Raw genomic sequence first — 22,465 nt, forward strand, 5'->3', positions numbered from 1 at the left:
GTCAGAAAGTGTTCATTTGCCATTCAAACACAACGACAAATGAAGGAGCATCAAATGTTCAAAGAAAAGGAAGTCAGTTTTGGGCTTGTCATTGGGCCATTTCCAAGCCCAGTTGAAAGAGGTAGGGACTTTTCTGTTTTCAAAATCAGTAGCTATTTGACACAAAGTTACCATCTTTTTTTTGAGAGGGGGATGTTCAAAGAAGGGCGCCAGCTTCATTATTATTAGCAGTTAGCAATTCAATTCAGTAATTTCAAAAAATGAGTTCGAAAGAAAGTTGCAGAAACGAGCTTCGCACTGCCATTCGCCAACTCACAGATCGTTGCCTTTACTCTGCTTCCAAATGGTAGCCCCTTTTAAACCCAAAACCCTAATCTCTTTTTGGTATTTCCATTTTTTTCTTTTAAAGAATGATGGAATTTTGGCTCTCTCATCAAGAACCCATTTCTCTGAGTGCCTTTGTAAGTCTTTAGTAGATGTTAGCAGATCTCTAAAGCACTGTCAAGATGGTGTTTTACTAGGTTTCTTGAAGTGGAAATTGAACCCTTTTTGGCAAATGTAATGCCTTAATTTGGGATGCAAAGTTTGGCTTTGCGTTGCTTTTATGCCTTTTTGATGATGAAGTGATGTTCTTCATGCTCCATTTTCTCATTGAAGATGCAGTCTGTCATCAGAAATTTTATGAAGTTTGATTCCTTGTATATACAGAATCTCTAGTTGGTGTTTTTGAGCAATGAATCATTGATTGGTTTTGATTTGCAGGGCAGCCGAACAGCTTGTGGGAATCGAGCAAGACCCAGCGAAGTTCACACCTTCCAACACAAGATTCCAGCGTGGAAGTTCAAGTATTCGCCGAAGGTTCCGGACCAATGAGATCACTTCAACTCCTCCCACTGGTGTTGCCTATGTGTCCACTCCAGTGATGGAGGAGGATGAAGTGATACATGGTGACTTTTACCTTCTAGCAAAGTCGTACTTTGATTGCCGAGAGTATAGGAGAGCTGCTCATGTGCTTCGGGATCAAACTGGAAATAAATCCGTGTTCTTGCGATGCTATGCTCTTTATCTGGTTTGTTTATTTGTCATCTCAGTGGCTTGTAGTAATTTACATCACTTGCTGTTTTTTTGTTCCCTGCTTTTGATTGTATAAAATGAGTGATGATGTGATAGCTATTTTCATGTGTGAGTTTTTATGTTCCGTAAGCTTTAGTTGACCACCTGTCTCTTAAGATTTGAAAAACACCAGATTTTATTTAATAGGGCTTCATTTGCACCTCTAGCACATTATATAACATCTTACTCTATTTGGAAGCTTATGGAGGAGAATATTCTGAGGTGGTTAATTATTCATCATCAATTAAATTGTCCTTGCTTCAAAGTTCAAAAATTGAGGTGATGGAAGTAGTTAATTTGGACATTTATATTACTCTTTTTCCCTCTTTTTTTGGGCTTAATGGAGAAATTTTATGACTTGGTTGAGGGAGGGGAAATAATGTTGATCTTGCATAAGTGTTTGTTATCCCGCCCAAGTAGATTAAACTTATACATAATAACCTTTCATAAATATTTTATGTTTGTTTGCCTCTTTTTATTCTTATACATGATTTGGTTTTCATTGCCTTATTAAAATTTTTAACATACATCCACAGATGAACAACTTAGGTTACTTGATTAGTTTATGTAAAAGACAGTATTGATCCATCAAAAGTAGTCGGTGGTCCTCATCTAATGAATTCTAATTGCTCAAGGAGTTTTGAAGAATACAAAGCAACTAGTTCTGTAGTTTTGGACTGTTACAATCCATACCAAACTTTGTAAATCCTAATCCTGGCATTCATCTAACTCAAAAATCAAAGACTCAAAGTAGTAGTCATATCATGTATTATATTATTGAAGTTGATCTAAGTTGGCCTTTGTACTTGAGAGAATATTAAATGGAATGGGGATTTATTTCTGTGCTTGATTTCCTTTTATCTTTTATTTTGGTGTTTTAAGTTTGTCTGCCGGATATCCTCTAGTTCACCTGGCATTCAAGATTAGTCCACAGGGAGGAAGCTCTTATCATTGATGCATGATATAACTACTTACTGAAATACTTATATCATTTATTATTAGCATTGAATTTAGTATACCTTGTTTATAGGTCATTTGCTCTTATGCCAATGCTATGTGATTTCTTCAAGCTATCTTATGTTTCTGTACTTTGCTTTTTGTATAATGAAGGCTGGCGAAAAGCGGAAAGAAGAAGAAATGATAGAACTTGAAGGGCCCTTAGGTAAGAGTGATGCTGTGAACCGTGAATTGGTTTCTCTAGAGAGGGAGTTATCATCTCTTTGCAAGAATGGCATGATAGATCCCTTTGGGTTGTACTTGTATGGTCTTGTACTTAAAGAGAAAGGCAATGAAAATCTTGCCCGCAAAGTTCTCGTGGAATCTGTGAATAGTTACCCTTGGAATTGGAGTGCCTGGTCAGAGTTGCAATCCTTGTGCACTACAGTTGACATCTTGAACGGCCTTAATCTCAGTAATCACTGGATGAAGGAGTTCTTTCTTGCCAGTGTTTACCAAGAGCTCAGGATGCATAATGAGTCGCTGTCCAAATATGAAAATCTACAGGGTACTTTTACATTTAGTAATTACATACAGGCTCAAATTGCAAAAGCCCGGTATAGTCTAAGGGAATTTGAACAAGTTGAAGTGATATTTGAAGATCTTTTAAGGAATGACCCATATCGAGTAGAGGACATGGATACGTATTCTAATGTGCTCTACACGAAGGAATGTTTCTCTGCCTTGAGTTACCTGGCTCACAGGGTAATTATGACTGATAAATACAGGCCTGAATCTTGCTGCATTATTGGAAATTATTACAGTTTAAAAGGGCAGCATGAAAAGTCAGTCATTTATTTTAGGAGGGCACTCAAATTGAACAAAAATTATTTATCTGCTTGGACTCTAATGGGCCATGAGTATGTCGAGATGAAAAATACTCCAGCTGCAGTTGATGCCTATAGACGGGCTGTGGACATAAATCCTCGGGATTATCGAGCTTGGTATGGGTTGGGACAAGCGTATGAGATGATGGGCATGCCGCACTATGCTTTGCATTATTTTCGGAAATCTGTTTTCTTTCAGCCAATTGATTCTCGGTTATGGATTGCCATGGCTCAATGCTATGAATCTGAACAGCTACACATGCTTGAGGAGGCCATCAAATGTTATAAAAGGGCTGCAAATTGCAATGACACAGAAGCAATTGCCCTACATCGGCTAGCAAAGTTACATAGAGAACTTGGTTACCCTGAGGAGGCGGCATTCTACTATAGGAAGGATTTAGAAAGAATGGAAGCTGAAGAGAGAGAAGGGCCAAATATAGTTGAAGCTCTGATGTTTCTAGCTACACACTACAAAGCACAGAAGAGATTTGAAGAAGCAGAAGTGTATTGTACACGACTTCTGGATTATACTGGCCCAGTGAGTTTCATTGTCATTCTTTCTATATATCATTCAAAATTACCCCCATTTTATGCAAATTTTCAGATGCATCCTGATGCTTCAAATGAGTTTTACTTATTTTGTTCTTCTCCATTGTTGATTACAGGAGAGAGAAACAGCTAAGAGTTTACTTAGAGGAATGAGAATGGCACAATCCAGTTTTCCTTCCATGGACGTCGAGCATTTTCATCCCTGATTTTCTCATTCATACTGATAGAGGCTACAAAATCTTTTGAAGCGGTTCTACCTTTCCTTTGGATTTGGGAAACCAAAGACCAATCAAACTTTTGGGTTATGTCAATTCTAGTTGGGTAGTTCTTGGTCAGTAGCATTACAGATGGTGTAGTTAAATGTCTGTAACTTGGAAAAAAAATCCTCATTTTTTTTTTTTAATTGTTGTGTTGTAACATAACAAATTGAAAGATGTAGCTAGAAGCCTGTATAAACCTTCCGAATCTCAATTAGATGGTTTTTCGTGCCTGATAAATCTCATCTCATTGGCATTTATTAACAGGAAAGGCAACCAATGCATCAAATTTGCATTCAGCTTGATCTAGCTTTTATGACGTCATCTTGAGATCAGGATAGTTAGGTTTTTTCAGGAAAGCATTCGATGCCGAAAATGTGGTGTCATATTTGGCGAGGAGTTTGTCTTGTAGTGTTTCATTCTGCCTCTGTTGAGGTTATTTGTATTTATCCATTTCCTTTCCTTTCCTTTTTCTTTCTTTTTTTTTTTTACTTTTTTTTTAATATTATTTTGGCCCATTTCCCCATTTGTTCAAACTCGGACTGTAACAAGGGCTGCGTTAATGGAAACAGATCTCTACGGTGAGATGAACTGGTGTAAAACTTATATGTAGTGTAGGAGAAACTTGAAGCAAGGTCAACAATGGTTGCAGGGAAAATAACTAACAAAATCTAAAAAAAAAAAAAAAAAAAAAAAAATGACAACGCAGAACTAATTTAGTATTCCTCATTACCTACTTGAGCTCAAATTGTTTCAATTTTTTTCTTTTTAATTTTTCGACAAGAAAACGACCGCTAAGATACAAAACGATACTAGTTCTTTTTTTTTTTTTGTTTTTCAAATAACAATACAAGTAAAAATGGGCATTGATACTTCTTCGCTATTGTTCTACTAGTCTAGATGCAAGGTGAGCATAACCACAGCTAGTTGCAGAAACATAACACCTAAGAGAAAGAGCAGCTTCATTAAAATTTAGGAACTTACACCAACAGTGAACATAGTACTATTAATGCTCACAACTACAATAACCAGATGAGTGTTCGATATCAGATTGAAGCAGAAACTTTCAACCTAAGGACTCGAGTTCACCGAGGCACCTGGGAGCATTTCTGATTTCAGCTAGGCATTAACAGAATCAAAAACAATTCTTGGCACCAAAATTTAGTCCACACCTGGTTGATGTGTTGATTAGGAAACTCATATAGGTAAAAGAAAAAACCAAAATCCTAAACCCATCTTGTTTTAAAGTTGAAACACATCTTTTTGCAAACCAGAAACTTTTGTGAAAAAAGTAGGTCAAAAACATGTTTTTCAAAACTCAGTTTCTAGAGGATATGTTCTGAGCGCAATTTCAGTCAAAACAAGTTTTGGAAAAACATTTTTAATATTGATGTAGCAAAAAGTCTAAGTTTAAAAATTAAGTTTGAAACTGGATGAATTTCGGAAATATTTTCTTTCACTTTATGAATTTTGTCAGACTCCCTGATTGGCTGCTGCCATGTTGACATCAGATAATTATGATTTACCAGCAGTTGTCCATGCCAATATTCTCGGTCATATTCTAATGCCACATCGGTTTGCTGCTCCACTTATGCTTTACGAACACGATCTCGCCATGATCCTGGTTGCTTTGCTAGCACCTACAACCATGGAAAATATAACCAATCATCTATTACTCTCATGGATACATGTGCTCGCACATGCAACATGCACATGCAACATGCAAATGCAAATACAAACTTGAACATACAGTCTCTCAAGTTCACTCACCTTCTCACTTAAGAGGCTAGTAGCCAGACCATTATCATTGCTATCCTTTTTAAGGTTTTCCTCGTCTGGTTCACTATCTGCAGTAACAGGAAGACAAACTGTTGATGTCCCAAAAATGGCCTCATCATGAGCGGTTTTAATTTGCTCCTCCCTCCTTGCCTACATATTAACACAACATCTGTTACACTAGAGCTAATGAATTAATTATCTCCAACAAAACTCAAACAATGGATACACAGCAGGACTGGTATGCATGAACATTAAATGAAATTTGAAAGATTGATGGATACAAATGAATGATGCAACACCTCTATGGCAGAAAATCGAAAGCTCTGACCAATATGCTTGACTACTGTTGCATCATCTTCAGCAACTGCAAACAAGAAGGCGCATTAAGCAAGTTCTATTTTGCTCTGTTCATTCCAGGATTATATGTATTTCAAGCAAAAGGTCGCAGAGTCCACTTGAATATATAAATTCAAATGTTAAGCACATCAACTTGACGTCTTTAACTGAAAATCATATGATTCATTGTAAGCTCTGCTTATAAACTCATTAATATTCACAAGTTTCAAATTTATTACACAAAATCAAAGCATTACTTGGAGAAAAGAGGATACTTTAGTTTGTTCCAAAATAAGATATTCAAGGTAGTTCAAAAGATCAGGAATTTCATTTAGATGTTCTTATCATTCCCTGTATTTCAAGTTTTAAACTAGAGCAAGGGAATTACAGAAAAGAGGGAAGAGAATAGAGTGCAGAGAGGCCTTACATGCTCTCAGATTTACTAAGGGGCCTAAATGCCATACATGGTTGATGGAGAAGCAGAGAGGCTTATCAAACTAAGTAGGACTTTCTCAATTGAATATTCTAGTTGAAAAGTGGAGAAAGCAGCTTTAGCCTCCATAAAAATTGAGTGAAACCAGTGACTTCATTTTATGCTCAACCTTTACCAACCCTGACACCAAGTCAGCTCAATTCTTCCTCTTATTATTTAACATACTGCTTTCCATAGAAACAGATTTGCATTGAGTATATATGAATTTTCAGTCACTTTGATCAAGTACCAGATACAAATACTCATTATTACTAATAAGGCTTAACAACTGATACCTACATATTAAGTTTTATAGTAAATAGCCAACGGGGAAAAAGGCAACAGTCCATCAAGATTATAAATCTGTTGATCAGCTTGCAAGGAACTCAGTGTTCATAGACAATATGGAGAGATGTTTAACCTTCAATTTCCTCATCATCAAGAGGGGCATCTTTATCGAATTCAAATCGTTCCCAGCCAGGGCCTTTTGTGGGATCCTTTTCAGCTGCATGCAAAATTTATTTCTTAATAATGGGAATGGAGAAAAATCTCTCTCCCACACACACACCAGAAAGAGAAACCTTCCAACCTAGAAAGACCATTAGGATCTTACAGCCACAGCCTTTCAGAATTAACAGCATTGTCAGATGACAGTAACAACTAGCACAGCAATATTTTTTAAACCAACTGAAATAAAGAATGATATAAAGTACAAGACTTGATGACTTGTAAAACTCATAATCTCAAAAGTAGCAAAGGTTCACTGTTCATGAAATTGAGTAACAAAGATAGGAAAGAACAAAGCACTAACAGTCCAGTCTTTTAGTTGTATAAGCATTATTGTCAAAGAAAACGCAAGAATGAAACTACTCATCCACAAGATTTCTCAAGCAAACTTTAGTTTGAAAAGTACATAGATCACACCTGAATATAAAGCGTGTCAAGATGCATCCAACTTTCTGTTTTAGGAGTTACTGAACTTCACTTCTTAAGATCACACTGACCTCCCACAAAGATAAACTAAGATATACAGCCTTCCAGCCAAAATAATGCTAAATTGATAGTATCAAACATCAAACTTTCAAGAAACATGGCACTTTGCACTTTCAGGACCCCTTGAAACTCAAAAAACGACAGAGTAAAAACCCATACAAGAAATAGGACAAACAACCTGTTTCAGCAAGCTGAAGTTTCATCTTGGCTTTAACTCTTTCAGCTGGTGACTGTTCACAAAAGAAATGTGGCTTTGTCATCACTCCTTAGAGCAAAAAATTTGTAAAGACAAAGATCCAAGTATATAAAAGATACTTGACAAAATCATTCTTTTAGATAAAGAACCAATCACAAATAAAATTAGTATAGGCATAGAATCCACAAGGACCTTAGAATCATAGATTCCACTTTTGAAAAGAATAATTTCCCAATATCACGCAAATTGAACAAAAATTGGGTTCCTTAGTAAAAAAACCAATAGAATCATACTCAGGTTTTACTCAAAATTACTTTGTCCTCAAATGTTACTTTTTTTTTGTCATGACATTTAATAGCTTTTGAAATAAAATTCCATATCTCTTCTAAACATATTGATTTGTGGCATGAACTTGACAAAGCGAAGATTGAGCACTTTGGGGCCTCTGATTCTTTCAAAAAAACCAGTTGCAATCATAAATATGTTTAGCTAGAAGAAATACTTTGTATGTGAATATTTTTAAAATGAAAAAAAAAGGAATAAAATTGAAATGAAGAGTCTAGAAATATTCATACCATCCTATCATAACCTTCGATCAACCGAGAATAATCAACAGCGCCATTTTTTTCCTTCTTCGATTTCCCCTCTCTCCCTCCATCCCTCTCTGACCTCCTAGACTCCCGCGGCGGCAAACTCCCGCTCCTCCTCCTCTCAGACTTTCGATCCCGACGGGGCGACCTACTCCTACTCCTACTCCTCCTCCGGTCTCTACGGGGCGACCTACTCCTACTCTTCCTCCGGTCTCTACGTGGCGACCTACTCCTGCTTCTCCGTCTCCTTCTCTCATTTTCTCTGTATCTATCTCTACTTCTGCTTTTGCTCCGCCTCCTCGAATGCCTGTCCTTATCTCTGTCTCTGTCTCTCTCCATCTCCACGCTGCCTTTCTCCGAAACCCTTGCTTCTCTTTCCGGCTTCTTCTTTAACTTATTTTGGATGGATTGAAGTTGAGATTCTTTCTCGAGCTTGGAGGCGGTGGTAGGGCTCGAGGCCCTGACGAAGCCGCTGAGGAAGGACGAAGACGAGGAAACAAAAGCAGAGCCTCTTTGCGGAACCGCTTCGTTTTGCTCATCGTTGGAGGAGAAACCGAGGCCTCTCTTGAATCTGGCGGCTCCCTCGCCTTTCCGCGTAAGCTCGTCGTAGTAGGCTGCCGCCTTTTCTTCTTCCATTTCTATCGCCTTCGCTAACTTTTGGGGATCGGAAGATGATTTCCTTTTTTTTTTTTTTTTTAATTCAAGTTTTATCTGATTTCCCTTATCAATTTGTAGGAACCAGTGATAGATGTGCGACGATGTCGTTTCCTATTAGACCTACTGTGCACTATTTGCCCATTACTTAATGGTAGAGCACCCATGTTGGCCTGCCAATATGGATATGAAGCCCAAATCCATTAGAATCTTGGAAAAGCAAATCTTATTTTTAAATATATACAGGAAAAAAGAAAAAAAAAAAAAAAAAAAAAGAGACCAATCCCCTTCAAAAATCTACTCCTTTTTTATTTAAAAGTTTTAAAATGATTTTTATGACAAGATCACATTATTAACTATGAATTAATAAAACTATTATTTTACATAAAAATAATTTAATAAATTTTCAATTTTTATTAATTTTATAAGTATTAAATAATTTAAAATTTTATTATATACATTTTTAATCTAATTTTCTCTTTTCATTACAACTCATTTTATTGTCACCAATATGTTTGTATTTAAATATATATCTCATCATTATACTAATAAATTTCACCACAATTACTATTTTTAATTTAATTAAAACTAATTTCACTGTGCATCTAAATAAATAAATAATAATAATTTCAACTGAATTATTACTATTAAAAAAGCATTTAATTCATAAAATATAAGATTTCTCTATAAATCTTAATTTTCACAAAGTGATTACCTTGTTTGGTTCACAGAATATGATGTTTTAAAGTTTTTTTTTTTTTTATGATTTCAACAGTATTAATAAGAAGAAAATAGCTTAGAATAAAATATACCCTCTCTATGAAGTTTTTTCAGATTTATGGTGGAAAGAAAATTTTATCCCACTTTTATCCTAAATAATTGGTATTTATAGTTTATTATACCCTTCAATATCATAAAAATTACATCATAAACCAAGATCAAACTGACTAGTAAAGATGCATTCAAAGACCCAATGTTTGATACCTGACAACATGTAGGGATAAATTATTTTTTTACAAAATAAAAATTAATTTAGTTTTATTTTTTATTTTTATTGAGTTTAATTAAGTTATTTTAGTTTTTTTTATTGAGTTTTTTTATATAAATAATTTGGTTTTATTGAATAAAGATAGAGTAATAAAAATTACTAACATATGTCAATAATATTCAACAAACGTTTGAATCAAATATTTATTTTTAATTAATAAAATTTTTTGGTTCAATAAATAACATAAATGCTATAATCAAATATTTATAATAAACATTATTATTTAATTACAAAATAAGTAACGTTTAAGAAAATAAATGTTATCTATTATTACAATAGATAACATTTATTTGATGTAAACATCATTTATTATCAATGTAATACTTCATTTATTGACTCTTATGTAGCTTGGTATTTTTTATAAGATCACTATTATAATGTAATTATCGAGATGATCTCATTAATAAAGTGATTTTAACACTTGTGATTTGAAATTATTTTATTTTGTTAACAATGATTAATTTTTAGAAATTAAAGATCATTATATTTGGTATTACTAAAAATCAAACATTATTTTATTTATAAGTATGAAAATAACAATACATATTACAATAGTTACATAAATTAATAATTTTATGATCGTTTAAAGATAATAATTTATAAAATATTAGTAATATTTATTTATTTTATAATAAAATATAATTAAATTATTAAATTAATAAATATATTTATTGATAGGTAAATTTATTTTTATAATATAAATTATGAAAAAAATATTTAAATTAGAAAATGAAACCAATCTATTAAATTCATAATAAAAGAAAATTAAAAAAATATATTATATATAAAATATTAAAGAAAGTCAAAAACAATATAAATTATTTTGAACTTGTTATAATGAATATTAATTTAAAAATATAAAAATTTATAATATAAAATAATTACAATTTTAATGCAACAAGATTTTAATTCACATATTAAATGTTAGAGATTTTCAAAATAAAATATGAGAAATAATCTCACATTGAAAAAGAAAAAATAAAGACAAATAGTTAAGTTTGTTCAAAATAGACAGATAAATTTGTTCAAAATGAACAATTTTAACTGTTCAAAACCTTTATAAAAGTTCAGTAATCTTGTGGTACATTTGTAACTACTCGGTCGAATGATTTCATTAGTACAAAACACTATCAATTACTAGACGTCAGTGTATCCTCAAGGTTTATTGCTTATAACGTTTTTGCACACCTACGAAGTAAATAATACGGTAAGAGCAAATAAAACCTTAAGAAAAGTGACACCGTTACATGCTTTGGAGCATTTTTTCAAAATTCTAAATTTATCAGAAGCAGTAATTCCAGATTTTCAGTATTTGCTCTAACAATTTTAAAGTTTTATTTGGTTCAACAATGGCTACCGAAGCAACGTTAAGGGATCTGGCTTCTAGTTTTGTCAAATTGAATCATTTTGATAGTGGCAATTTTTAAAAATGGCAAAAAAAGATGCATTTCCTACTTTTAACCTTGAAAGTTGTATATGTTCTGTGTACTCCCAGGTAAGGGTGTAATTGATTAAGTTTGAGCGATACAGTACTAAGTTCGAGCTCGACTTCAAATTCAATACTCGAAACTCGACTCGAATTCGATTGAGTTTTATTTTTTTAACTCGAACTCGACTCGAGATAGAAATTATGCTACTCGAGCTCACTCGATTAAGCTTGATTAACATGTAAAAATAAGTTTAATTTTTATATTCGATAAAAATTCGATTATTTGTGCTCGAGCTTGAACTCAAGTTCGAGATATTTTATCAATTAAAATAATTAAAATATATTAAAATATAAAAGCTCAATTAAGGTCACTAATAACTCGAACCGGGTATAAGAATGCTCGAATTCGGCTCGATCGATAAGTCAAGTTACTCAAGCTTAATTTCGACTCGATAATAATCGAGCTAAATTCGAGTTTTATTCAAATTGAACCCGGGTAGTTTGCGAGTACTAATGTATTATTTACACCCCTACTCCAAGGCCAAAAGAAAATGAAACAGAAGAATGTATTGCTGTAATAAGAGAAAGGCAGAAATGGGATAATGCAGACTACATGTGCAAATGCCATATTCTGAACCGTCTGTCTAATAGCCTGTTTGATATATACCAAAATAAGGCTATTGCAAAGGAGTTATGGGACAAATTAGAAACTTGGTATATGACCAAGGATGCAACAAGTAAGAAATTTCTTGTTAGTCATTTCGATAATTATCATATGATTTATGGATGTTTTGTGATTGATCAACTATGTGAAATTGAAAAAAATGCTTAATCAGTTTAAACAATATAATATGAGTATGGATGAAACAATTATTATGTCCTCTGTAATAGATAAATTTCATTTATCATGGAATGACTTTAAAAGAAGTCTGAAACATAAAAAAAAAAAAAAATCACTCTTGAGGCTTTGACTAATCATCTTCGAATTGAAAAGGAATATAGAAAACAAGAATATAATTTCAATTTTGATGATGCCAAAGTTCATGTTTTGGAGGAAAGACAAACTACAAATCTTGACAAAAATAAGTTTAAATTCAGGCAGATTGCTAATGTGCCTAAATTCAAGAAGAAAAAAAAAGCTTATGTTACGTTGCAGTAAGCCATAACATTTCAAGAAAGAATGTCGATTGCTATAAAAGAAAAATGATTCTTCAAAAAGGTATACTTTTGAAAATTTTGTTGCCATGATTTTCGAGATCAACATGTTTAAAATGATGAATCTTGGTGGGTTGATTCTAGGGCAATAAAACATGTGTGCAAGAGCAAAAACATGTACATAACATTCAAACCAAGTGAATATGGTAGTGTCCTTTACATGAGAAATTCTTTTATAGGAACAATCAAAGGCAAAGGGATTGTTGACCTTGAATTCACTTTTGGAAAAACTCTAACTTTGAATGATATTTATTATGTACCAGAAGTTAAGAAAAACTTAGTGTTTGGAAGTTTGTTGAAAAAGTTTAGTTTTAAACTTATATTTGAGGCAGATAAATTTATTATATCTAAGGGAGGAATTTTTATTGGGAAAGGCTATATATATGAAGGAATGTTCAAACTCAATATTATTAATAAAAATAAGAATGTTGTTTCTACTTATATGGTTAAATCTTCACATGTATAGCATTATAGATTAGGTTATTTAAATTATAAAAAATTGCATGACATGAGTAAGCTTATGTTAATTCTTGAATTTAGCCAAGATATTAATAAATATAATACACGCATGTTGACTAAGATTACTGAAAATCATTTTTTTAAGGTTAAAAGAAATATAAAGTTACTTGAGTTAATTCACAGTGATGTTTGTAATATGCATAACACTCTTACATTATTTGAAAATAAATATTTTGTCACATTTATAGAAGATTGTATTAGATATTGTTATGTTTATCTATTATACTCTAAAAATGAAGTCTTTGATAAGTTTAAAATATATAAATCATAAGTTGAACTTCAGTGTGAATCTTTTATCAAATGCTTAAGTTTACAATAGGGGTGAAGAATATTATAGTCTAAATCACTTTGAATCCATTGGAATAATTCACTAAGGTACTGCTCTTTATACACCACAATAGAATGGTATAACTAAAAGGAAGAACAGGGTCTTAACAAAAATAGTAAATGAATGTTATCATATTTTGGTCTTGGACAAGGATTTTGGAATGAAGCTTTATTAACAGCTTGTCATATACTAAATAGAATTTCTAACAAAGAAACAAAAATAACCCCATATGAGCAATGAAAGAAAAGAAAACCAAATCTTAATTATTTAAAGGTTTAAAGATATAAAGTTGTATTTAAAATTTCAAAACCCAAAAGGAAAAAGTTGGGTGAAAAAGGAATAGAATGCATATTTATAGGATATGCATAAAATAGTGAAGCATATAAGTTCGTGGTTATTGAACCAAATGATTCAATTTCAGTTAACACTATTATTGAATCAAGAGATGTAATTTTTGATGAAAATAGATTTAAATTTATTTCGAGACAACTACAAGCAATTCATCCTTCAAGTGAAAAAGAAATTCTTAATCCATTAGAACAAATTGAAATTAGTAATGAATCTTGTTAAGAAATAAGGATAAGTAAAAAGGTTAGAAAGGTAAAATATTTTGGACCAGATTTCTTTATGTTCATTGTAGAAGGGATTAGTGAAAGCATAAACAATAAAATTCCTTACTGTTTTAATGCGGAGTTTGATTTTGTTACATATGAAGAGGCAATAAAGTCTTAAAATTTTACTTTTTAGAGAAAAACAATAAATAATGAACTGGATTCAATAATGGGAAATAACACTTAGATTTTGGTTGACCTTCTATCAAGTTCTAATCTAATAGGCTATAAATAGATTTTCAAAAAGAAAATAAAGGTGGATGTACCCATAGGTAAATTTAAAGCAAGGTTGGTAGCTAAGGGCTTTACACAAAAGTAAGAGATAAACTACTTTGAAACTTATACTTTAGTAGCTAGAATTGTTACAATTAGGTTTCTGATTTCACTTGTCTTGATTTATAATTTGATTATACATCAAATGGATGTAAAGACAACATTTTTAAATGGTGAATTAGAAGAGAAAGTATATATGGAACAACCATAAGGATTTATCATTCCAAGTCAAGAGCATAAGATTTGTAAGCTTGTAAAGTCTTTGTATGGACTTAACGAGCACTAAAACAATGGCACCAAAAGTTTGATGAAATCGTTCTTACTAATGGTTTTAGAATTAATTAGTCAGATATGTACATATATAGCAAATTTTAAAATGACAAAGGAGTCATAATTTTTATACGTGGATGACATGCTAATATTTAGCACTGATTCAGAACGAGTTAAGGAAAGAAAAAATTTTTTATCAAATAACTTTTCAATGAAAGATATGGGTATAGCAAATGTTATTCTTGGAATTAAAATAATTCAAAATGATAGTAGCATAAGCTTGTCACAATTGCATTATATTTAAAAAGTACCTAAAAGGTTGATCTTTTTTATTGTATTCTAGTATCTACACTCATGGATTCTCAACTGAAATTAGTATTTAATACTGGTAGAATAATCGATCAATTGCAATATGTAAGAGTAATTAGTTGTCTGATGTATGCAATCACTTGTACACGATTAAACATAGCATTTGCTGTTGAAAAGTTGAATAAGTACATAAGTAATCTAAGTAACTTGTATTGGCAAGTAGTTAAAAAAAATACTTCGATATTTGAAGAAAACAATCAATTATGAATTGTGTTATAGTGGGTATCCTTCAGTTATAGAAAGATATTCTGATGGTAGTTGGATTACTAATATGAAAGATCATGCTTCTATAAGAGGGTGGATCTTTGTACTTGGTGGGGTGTCATTTATTGGGGTTCTAAGAAATAAACATGCATAACAGGTTCACCATGGCAGCTGATTATTGTATTAGCCGCAACAGCTAAAAAAGTTGAATAGCTAAGAAATTTATTACATGAAACACCCATGTGGCCTAAACCAATTTCCTCAATTTCTATTCAATGTGATAATGAAGCAACTCTAGCTAGGGCATATAGCTAAGTATATAATGGAAAATCTAGACATATTGGATTAAGACATAGCTATGTTCAATAATTAATATCAGATGGAGTGATTATTATAAATTATGTGAGATTAAGTGAAAACTTGATGGATCTTTTAATCAAAAGTTTTGTTAAAGAGTTGGTAAAAAAGACTTTAATAGGGATATGGCTTTAGCTCATGAAGTAAAGTCACCCATGATGGAAACTAGACTCAGCACTTAGTATAACGTCAGCTCTTGAGTTCAATGAGATAAAGTACATCATTTATGTGTGACTGCTAGCACTATAGTAATGTTTAATGCCATCCCAAGTAAAGTGCTAGGTACCTGTAATGGTAAATGAATAATGAGTAATATACTCTTAATAGATCCAACCATAAATATATTAGAGTGACATAGTTACAGAAGTACTCTTAATCGAAGCTACTTATGTGAGTGTTAAGTGTGGCCGCTACTAGGAGTTTAAGAGCTTGGCTCTAACAACACTTATGAAAAGAAAACGCAAACACATGGTTATAAATGTGTCACTAGATACCAAACATTCATTGGGTGTTGAAATCATTGTGTGAAAAAAGTTTGGTTAACCAAACAGAATAGCTGGTTCAAAGCATAGTCTACCATGCAATTTCAGTTAATTTTAGTTTGTTTTCACTAAGTGAAGGTTCAAATCATAAGATACCTTCATTTATGCAATTGATTTTCAAAGTCATTATAAATCTAGATTATTTTGAAAATGGTGGAAGATTGTTAGAGATTTTCAAAATAAAATATGAGAGATAATCCCATATTAGAAAAGAAAAAAGAAAAATAGTTAGTTAAGTCTGTTCAAAATAGATGATAATGCTGTTCAAAATGAATAGTTTCAACTGTTAAAAAATAGATAATTTTTGTCTATTCAAAATAGATAGTCATGTCTGTAAGAAATGACACTTATTTTTTATAAAAGATTCTTCTGGTTTTCTAAAAATAAACGAAAACAATTCTTGGAACTCTCCCTCTTTTTTTTTTCAAACTCCATTTTTTTTTATAAAAGTTTTGCTGTAGAAAACCTTTTATAGAGATTTAGTGATCTTGTGATATATCGATGATTGCTCGGTAGACTGATTTTTTTAGTGCAAAATGCAATCAGTCACTGGTTTCATTATATCCTCAAAGTTTATTGCTTGCAACCTATTTGCACACCTATTGAGTAAATAATATAATGAGGGCAAATAAAACTTTAAGGAAAGTGACACCGTTACACACCTTGGAGTTTTTTTCTCAAAATTTTAGATTTATCATAAATAATAATTCTAGATTTTTACTGTTTGCTCTAACATTAAATGGGTAAAATTGACTATTATTAATTTTACATATAATTTTACCTTAACGATGAAAGTTTCCTATTCTTTTATATGAGAATTAAATCATTCTCCAATATAATAATCTGATCACTTTCAATGATCCAAAATCATCACCACATATAATCACCAAGTGCTTATCAAACATAATGATCTAATTACCATGTATAAATCACCATAATTTAAGAGTGATCACTCTTATACCAAACATTATCTCAAAATAGAAAAGAGTTTGATCTTCCAGTTAACTCTATTTCCACACCTTCAACTCTGTCATCTCCTTCTCATTTTCTTGCAAACAACCCAAATCCCGTTACTATTTCAAGACAAAACTCATCTGCTTCCAGACTTCTAGGCAATGGTGGAGTCAATCTTCAATCTTTTCTTTCGGTCCCTATCGTCCTGTCTACTTCTTTTTGTACTTTTTCTTTGAGTGCTTTATCTGATCTTCCTGATCAGTTGATTAATCTAAAAATTGGATCTTTAAACCGTTCTTCTTTACCCTTCTATGGAATTGGAGGAGCCACTGATTTGATTGATGAGTTTTAACTTCAAGACCAACTATCTTTTTTCAATGAAAGCCCACCATAGTTTAACCCAAAAATCATGATTTCTTCTACCTGCAAGCAGACTTGCCTTTAAGTTCATAGTAAACAACCAATTCTCTCCCCCACTATTTTTTCATAAAAAGGCAAAACCCGTAAAAAGGATGGTGAGATTAGAACCCACACTCACATGTTATGCTTAAAACCTCTTAGCTCTTAGGCCAAAAGGTGGAAGACAGTTCTTCCCCATTTGCAAACTAATAAGTATGGCTCAAAGAAAAGTCCAATCAACTTCTATTACACTGATTTCTCTAATGACAGGCGGTTGTTATGCTTAACGTCGATTATGTTTAAATAGAAGACGGTTTTATAATAATAGTAGTCTTTTATAATCAATTGGACAGCGATGGTAACAATAAACGTAGTAAAAAATTTACGTGTTATATTATATATAAATAATTTATAAGTAAATAAAATAAATTATACTTTATATAAATATATAAATTAATCTAAATAAATCATTTGTAAAATAAATAAATAAATAAATTATGAAAATATTGAATAAATTAAATATTTAATTATTTTATGAATGTAACATATTATTTATATTTTATTATAAGTAATGTAATAAAAAATTATTAAATAATTTTAAATTTCTCGAATCAAATATAAAAATTTTATATTTTTAAAGTAAACAAAATACACAAATCACTAATTTTTCTTTAACTGATTCGCGATTATTAACTGATTAACTGATTCACGATTTTGACCATTGGTCAATAGGATTTCTTCTTCTACTTTTTTTTCCACTGTTGGAACAACTTTTACAACCATATCATGATGAATTCTGTTTGAATAATAAACAATAGGCAAAATGGTAAAAAAATAAATTTAAATAAAAACTCAATAACTACTTATATTTTTTTATTATTTTATTATAATCAATTAAAATTTTAAATATTTATTTTTATCGGTAGAATCCTTATTAGGTGGAAGTTATTAACAGTCAAATAAAAAATAAAATTAATGTTTAAGACTTTAATTAGGTAAAAAGTATATATTTAAAGATTTAATAGATTTAATTGATTTAAAATAAAAAATCAAGATCTAATTAATTACAACAAAAATGTTAAAAAACTTAACTAATTCTTAAATTTTTGTTTGAGATTTTTTATAATTTTTTCTAAATAATAAATAATAAATGTGGCATAGTTGGATTTTTAACTTTTTTTCATATATTTTAAGTATTATTTATTTTTATTAAATTTATTAAAAAGTTGCAGAAACTTCTAGTAAGTCTTAACTATGAATACATACATTCAATTTTGAAATACTAACAGAACGAATATTCGTTAATTTTGAAATAACTATATGTATTTGAGTTTTTTAATTTTTATGATATTTAAATTTTTTTAAATATAAATATGATTAAATAAACATTATCATTAAATGTTAGATTAAATTTTTTATCAAAATATAAAATAAATAAAAATTATATTTAAAATTCAAATTCACTTTTAATAACAAATAAAATTATTTGTTAAGATTTAATTTTATAATTTTTACATATATAAATTAATAATAGATTCGGATAAGAACTCAAATATCAAATATTTAAATGATATTATTCGAATCATTATAATAGCAAATGTACTTTTTGAATTTGTTAATTATTTATTCACAAAATATATGAATCTAAACGAATTTAATAATATTGGATATCAAATTATTTACCATCGTATCCTTAATTCCATTTGACTCACTATCAAGTCAAACTTGATTTTGAATGATGAATTACTGTAAATTTAACTGTATAGCTCTGCTTGTACAAATTTTATAATTTTAAAAATGAAAATTAAATTTGTATTATTTTACTTACTTTTGTTAGCAATTATTTTTTATATTTTTAAATTAAATTCTAAAGCTTTTGATTGATTACCAAAATTATTGTATTTATTATGCAACTCATTATCTAAAACTTAGATAAAAATACTTTTCAAGCAAATTCAAGTAAACAACAAAAATATTCATAAAATTGAATGAATATTTCTTGTTAAGCTTAAGATTGATAATAAAAATATTTTTAATAATATTATAAACACTTAATTTTATTCAAATTAACTTAAATTTGTTCAACTTTATGCTTAATTTATACATTTCGATTTGACTTTATTTGAACACCTTCATCGATAATGTGTCAAGATCCAATTCAAAGAGTTTGATTATTTAAACTTAAAGGCTTATGATACACTGAGTCCAAATTTAATTATTCAAAGAGCCCAACTTCATTTATTTAAGATTAATTAATTAATTAATTAAAATTAATAAATAATTAAAAAAACCTAGACATCACTTTTTCTTGTTCCTATACCTTTTTTTTTTTCCTCCCACATCTCTCACCTTATCCTATCCCACTATCATCTTTGTTCGTGCCATCTTGTCTCCACCACATGCCATTTCATTGTTATGTTATTCACGTAACAATGCATCTCGCAGGCCATACAATTTACATGCCATTTTGAAGCCGTTAGCTGAAAGCACTCAAAGATACCACCGCGCCTAAAATATTTGTGCTCATAAGTATTTTTATGTCGGATGTCATAATATATAGATTTATAAATTTATCATTAGATATAAATTAAAAGAATTATCACTAATCTTTTTGGTTAAAGTATGATTGATCATCTAATTAAATTTATTTTATTTAAAGAGAAGTCTTAAAATTAACTTAGGTATTTTTAAATAGTAGATTTTGATCTACGAAACCATATTTTAGATTCAGGAGTATGGTTATGCATGAATAATGTTATACCACTCTGACAATGTCTATCCAAAAGATGGTACTAGTTTGATTTCAAATTATTCAAGCTTTAACCATATTTATGATTTATCAAAATATTTAATATTTAAATTTGATCTTAAAATTATTCAAATAATTTGGTAGCAATTTAAGATAATTCTCTCACATCAAGAATATTTATAAATACTAATGTCCTACTTTAAAGAGGCTCTGTCGTCAGATTTATTAATATATTTTATTTTAAAAATAATGAGTAAAATCTTTCAATAGTTTAATAAGATTTACTTTGATGCAATCTCCCAATAATTTGGTGAGATAAATTTATTTTTAGAAATTGAATTAAATCTTTCAATATTTTGATAAGATTTAATTTGAGATGCAAACCCTTCGATAGTTTGGTAGGATTAAAAAAATATTTTTTAAACTCATTTTTTATTAAAAGAAAGAAAAAAATCAATTAAAATAAACGAAAATCATCATGCAATAATAAAATGTATCACACAATTAAATAATCATGCAATCGCATATACAAATATGCAAATAAATATATTAATCATATACCAATCATGCAAATAAATATATATTAATAATTATTTAATTAAATTCATGCAAAAATAAACACAATGTAAAAGCTAAATAAACATCACGCAAATGACTTTTTTATTTTTGAGGACAAAAAATGTTAAAACAAATAAAATATAAATCAAATAAATTAAATAGGGAAAAAAAATACCAAAGACGACTTGGCTTAGCTAAGATATGGCTTGGCTATAGAGAGAAAGATTGGCTAAAGCGGCTTGAATGGGTGACTTAGCTTGGCTCGCCTACTGGCTATTGAAACCAAGTCGTGCCCTAAGGTCGGATTGTCTGTGGGGGTATCAAGTAGGATTAAAGAAACACGCGGATCTTGACACTCTAATCCCTAATATGCCACAGTTTTAATAACAATATAACATCCAAAATTTTTTTTGATTTTCCTCAAATTAGCTTTCCTCTTCTCTCTCTCTCTTTTTATTTTCTTCTCACTACAGACATTCATCCAATTCCTAGAAAATCCAAAAACACAACTAAAGAACCCAAGTTCTGGTGTCAAAAAATTCAGTCGGCTTTCGAAAACCCTAAACTTTTCCTAAAAACAACTTGTAATTCTAGAATCCATCCTTTGCCTTCTCTTCCAAGCCACCATGAACCCAACATGAAAATTCAAGCCCTTGTCAAAAAATCAAATTAAACCTAAAAGCTACCCAGATTCAAACGTAAGCCCAGAATTTCCCAAAAATCTTAAACTCCAAAGTCTACAAAACTTTTAGAAATTCTCAAGAAACTACAATTCCCTAAAATTCATAAATCAAATAGGCCTAAAATTTCCTAAGAATAGACCAAAATGAAAACCTAGAATGAAAATCAAATTCCAAAAAAACCCATAAACTCAATATGATTCCTAAAATTACTAAGAAAATCCGCTTAGACTCCCCTATAATTTGCTAAAATCCTCAAACTATTTTTAAAAATGCGTGGAACCCTAAAAAGTCAACCAACTTTCCCTCCATATCCCTATCATTTCGTTTGGGATTGAATACCATTTATAGGTTTTTTTTTTTTTTGCCAAAAGTTTTGGGATTTCCTATTCAATAACCAGGATTGAATCTATCTTGAACATATTCAATCCTATTTATTGATTTATCCTCTTGATTGACATTACCAAGTTTCATGGCTTGAATTTTGCTTTATTCAAGCTGAATTTCTAGGATTGAATCTTGAATATCAAATCAAATCATTGATTCCTCAATTCATTTTTTTTTTAGATTTTTAAACCTTTTTTTCATTTTTGATTTATTTTTAAATCTCATTTTTTATCTTTTCTTAAAAAATAAAATTAAACCATGAAAAATAATAGATTAAATTAAAATTAAAAATTTTCTATTGGGTTCGAAGCTTTCCAATTGTGCCTAATTTAATAGTTGAAGCCCATTTTTCATCCCAAAAAAGTTTTGGACAAAATGAGGTGTTTATATTTACCTTTCTTTTGCATAGTTTCTGTGAAACAAGAATTACGCAAAGATAAAAGATATCCATTTTGTTTGGGTCCAAATTATTCAATTTCTTTTGTTTTGTTTTTTTTTTTTCATAGGCAACTAAAAAATGAAAAGCACACAACTTTTTATAAATTACATCCAAAAACTTGAAGATTAAGCTTGAAGGTCTTACAAATCATTCTTAACTTTAAAACAATGCTAGTTTAAAACAAAGGCTTCACATTTTTTAAAAAAAGGTACCTGCAAGATCATGCTAGGAAGACTTGGAGACTATACCTGAAAATATTAGAGATTACACTTGAAAGTCTTACAAATCTTGACTCTAAAATAGGTTTAGCTTGAAAAATTTATGAATCTTGCCCATAGGACTTAGAGATTATGTTCGGAGGTCTTACAAATC

At 30.3% G+C, this 22,465-nt stretch overlaps 2 protein-coding genes across 6 annotated transcripts; one reads left to right on the plus strand and one right to left on the minus strand.

Annotated features, from left to right (window-relative positions):
* The first annotated feature begins 205 nt into the window (after positions 1-205).
* On the plus strand, positions 206-3,982 carry APC8 (anaphase-promoting complex subunit 8). The gene is made up of 4 exons (XM_022912072.2): positions 206-346; positions 763-1,069; positions 2,224-3,474; positions 3,602-3,982. Exons 1-4 carry the CDS (start codon positions 261-263, stop codon positions 3,689-3,691), a joined length of 1,734 nt encoding a protein of 577 aa, XP_022767807.1. The 5' UTR covers positions 206-260; the 3' UTR covers positions 3,692-3,982.
* Positions 3,983-4,687: 705 nt separating this feature from the next.
* Positions 4,688-8,810, minus strand: LOC111312108 (uncharacterized). 5 transcript variants are annotated; one of them, XR_002692789.2, is made up of 7 exons: positions 8,094-8,810; positions 7,501-7,552; positions 6,751-6,834; positions 5,821-5,885; positions 5,513-5,671; positions 5,269-5,382; positions 4,688-4,839 (listed from the first exon to the last, which is right to left on the minus strand). XR_002692789.2 is itself a non-coding variant. In XM_022912113.2 (6 exons), the coding sequence occupies exons 1-6, from the start codon at positions 8,742-8,744 to the stop codon at positions 5,332-5,334; spliced, it is 1,062 nt and encodes a 353-aa protein (XP_022767848.1). In that variant the 5' UTR covers positions 8,745-8,810; the 3' UTR covers positions 4,688-5,331. The 5 variants fall into 5 exon arrangements, 3 of the variants coding, with proteins under 3 accessions (XP_022767848.1, XP_022767869.1, XP_022767879.1); XR_016345199.1 differs by having other exon boundaries at positions 4,688-4,914; XM_022912113.2 differs by having other exon boundaries at positions 4,688-5,382.
* Positions 8,811-22,465: the final 13,655 nt, after the last annotated feature.

This window comes from Durio zibethinus, chromosome 9, assembly GCF_047325235.1.
Source record: "Durio zibethinus cultivar Kanyao isolate XHJ-2024 chromosome 9, ASM4732523v1, whole genome shotgun sequence".
NCBI lineage: Eukaryota > Viridiplantae > Streptophyta > Magnoliopsida > Malvales > Malvaceae > Durio > Durio zibethinus.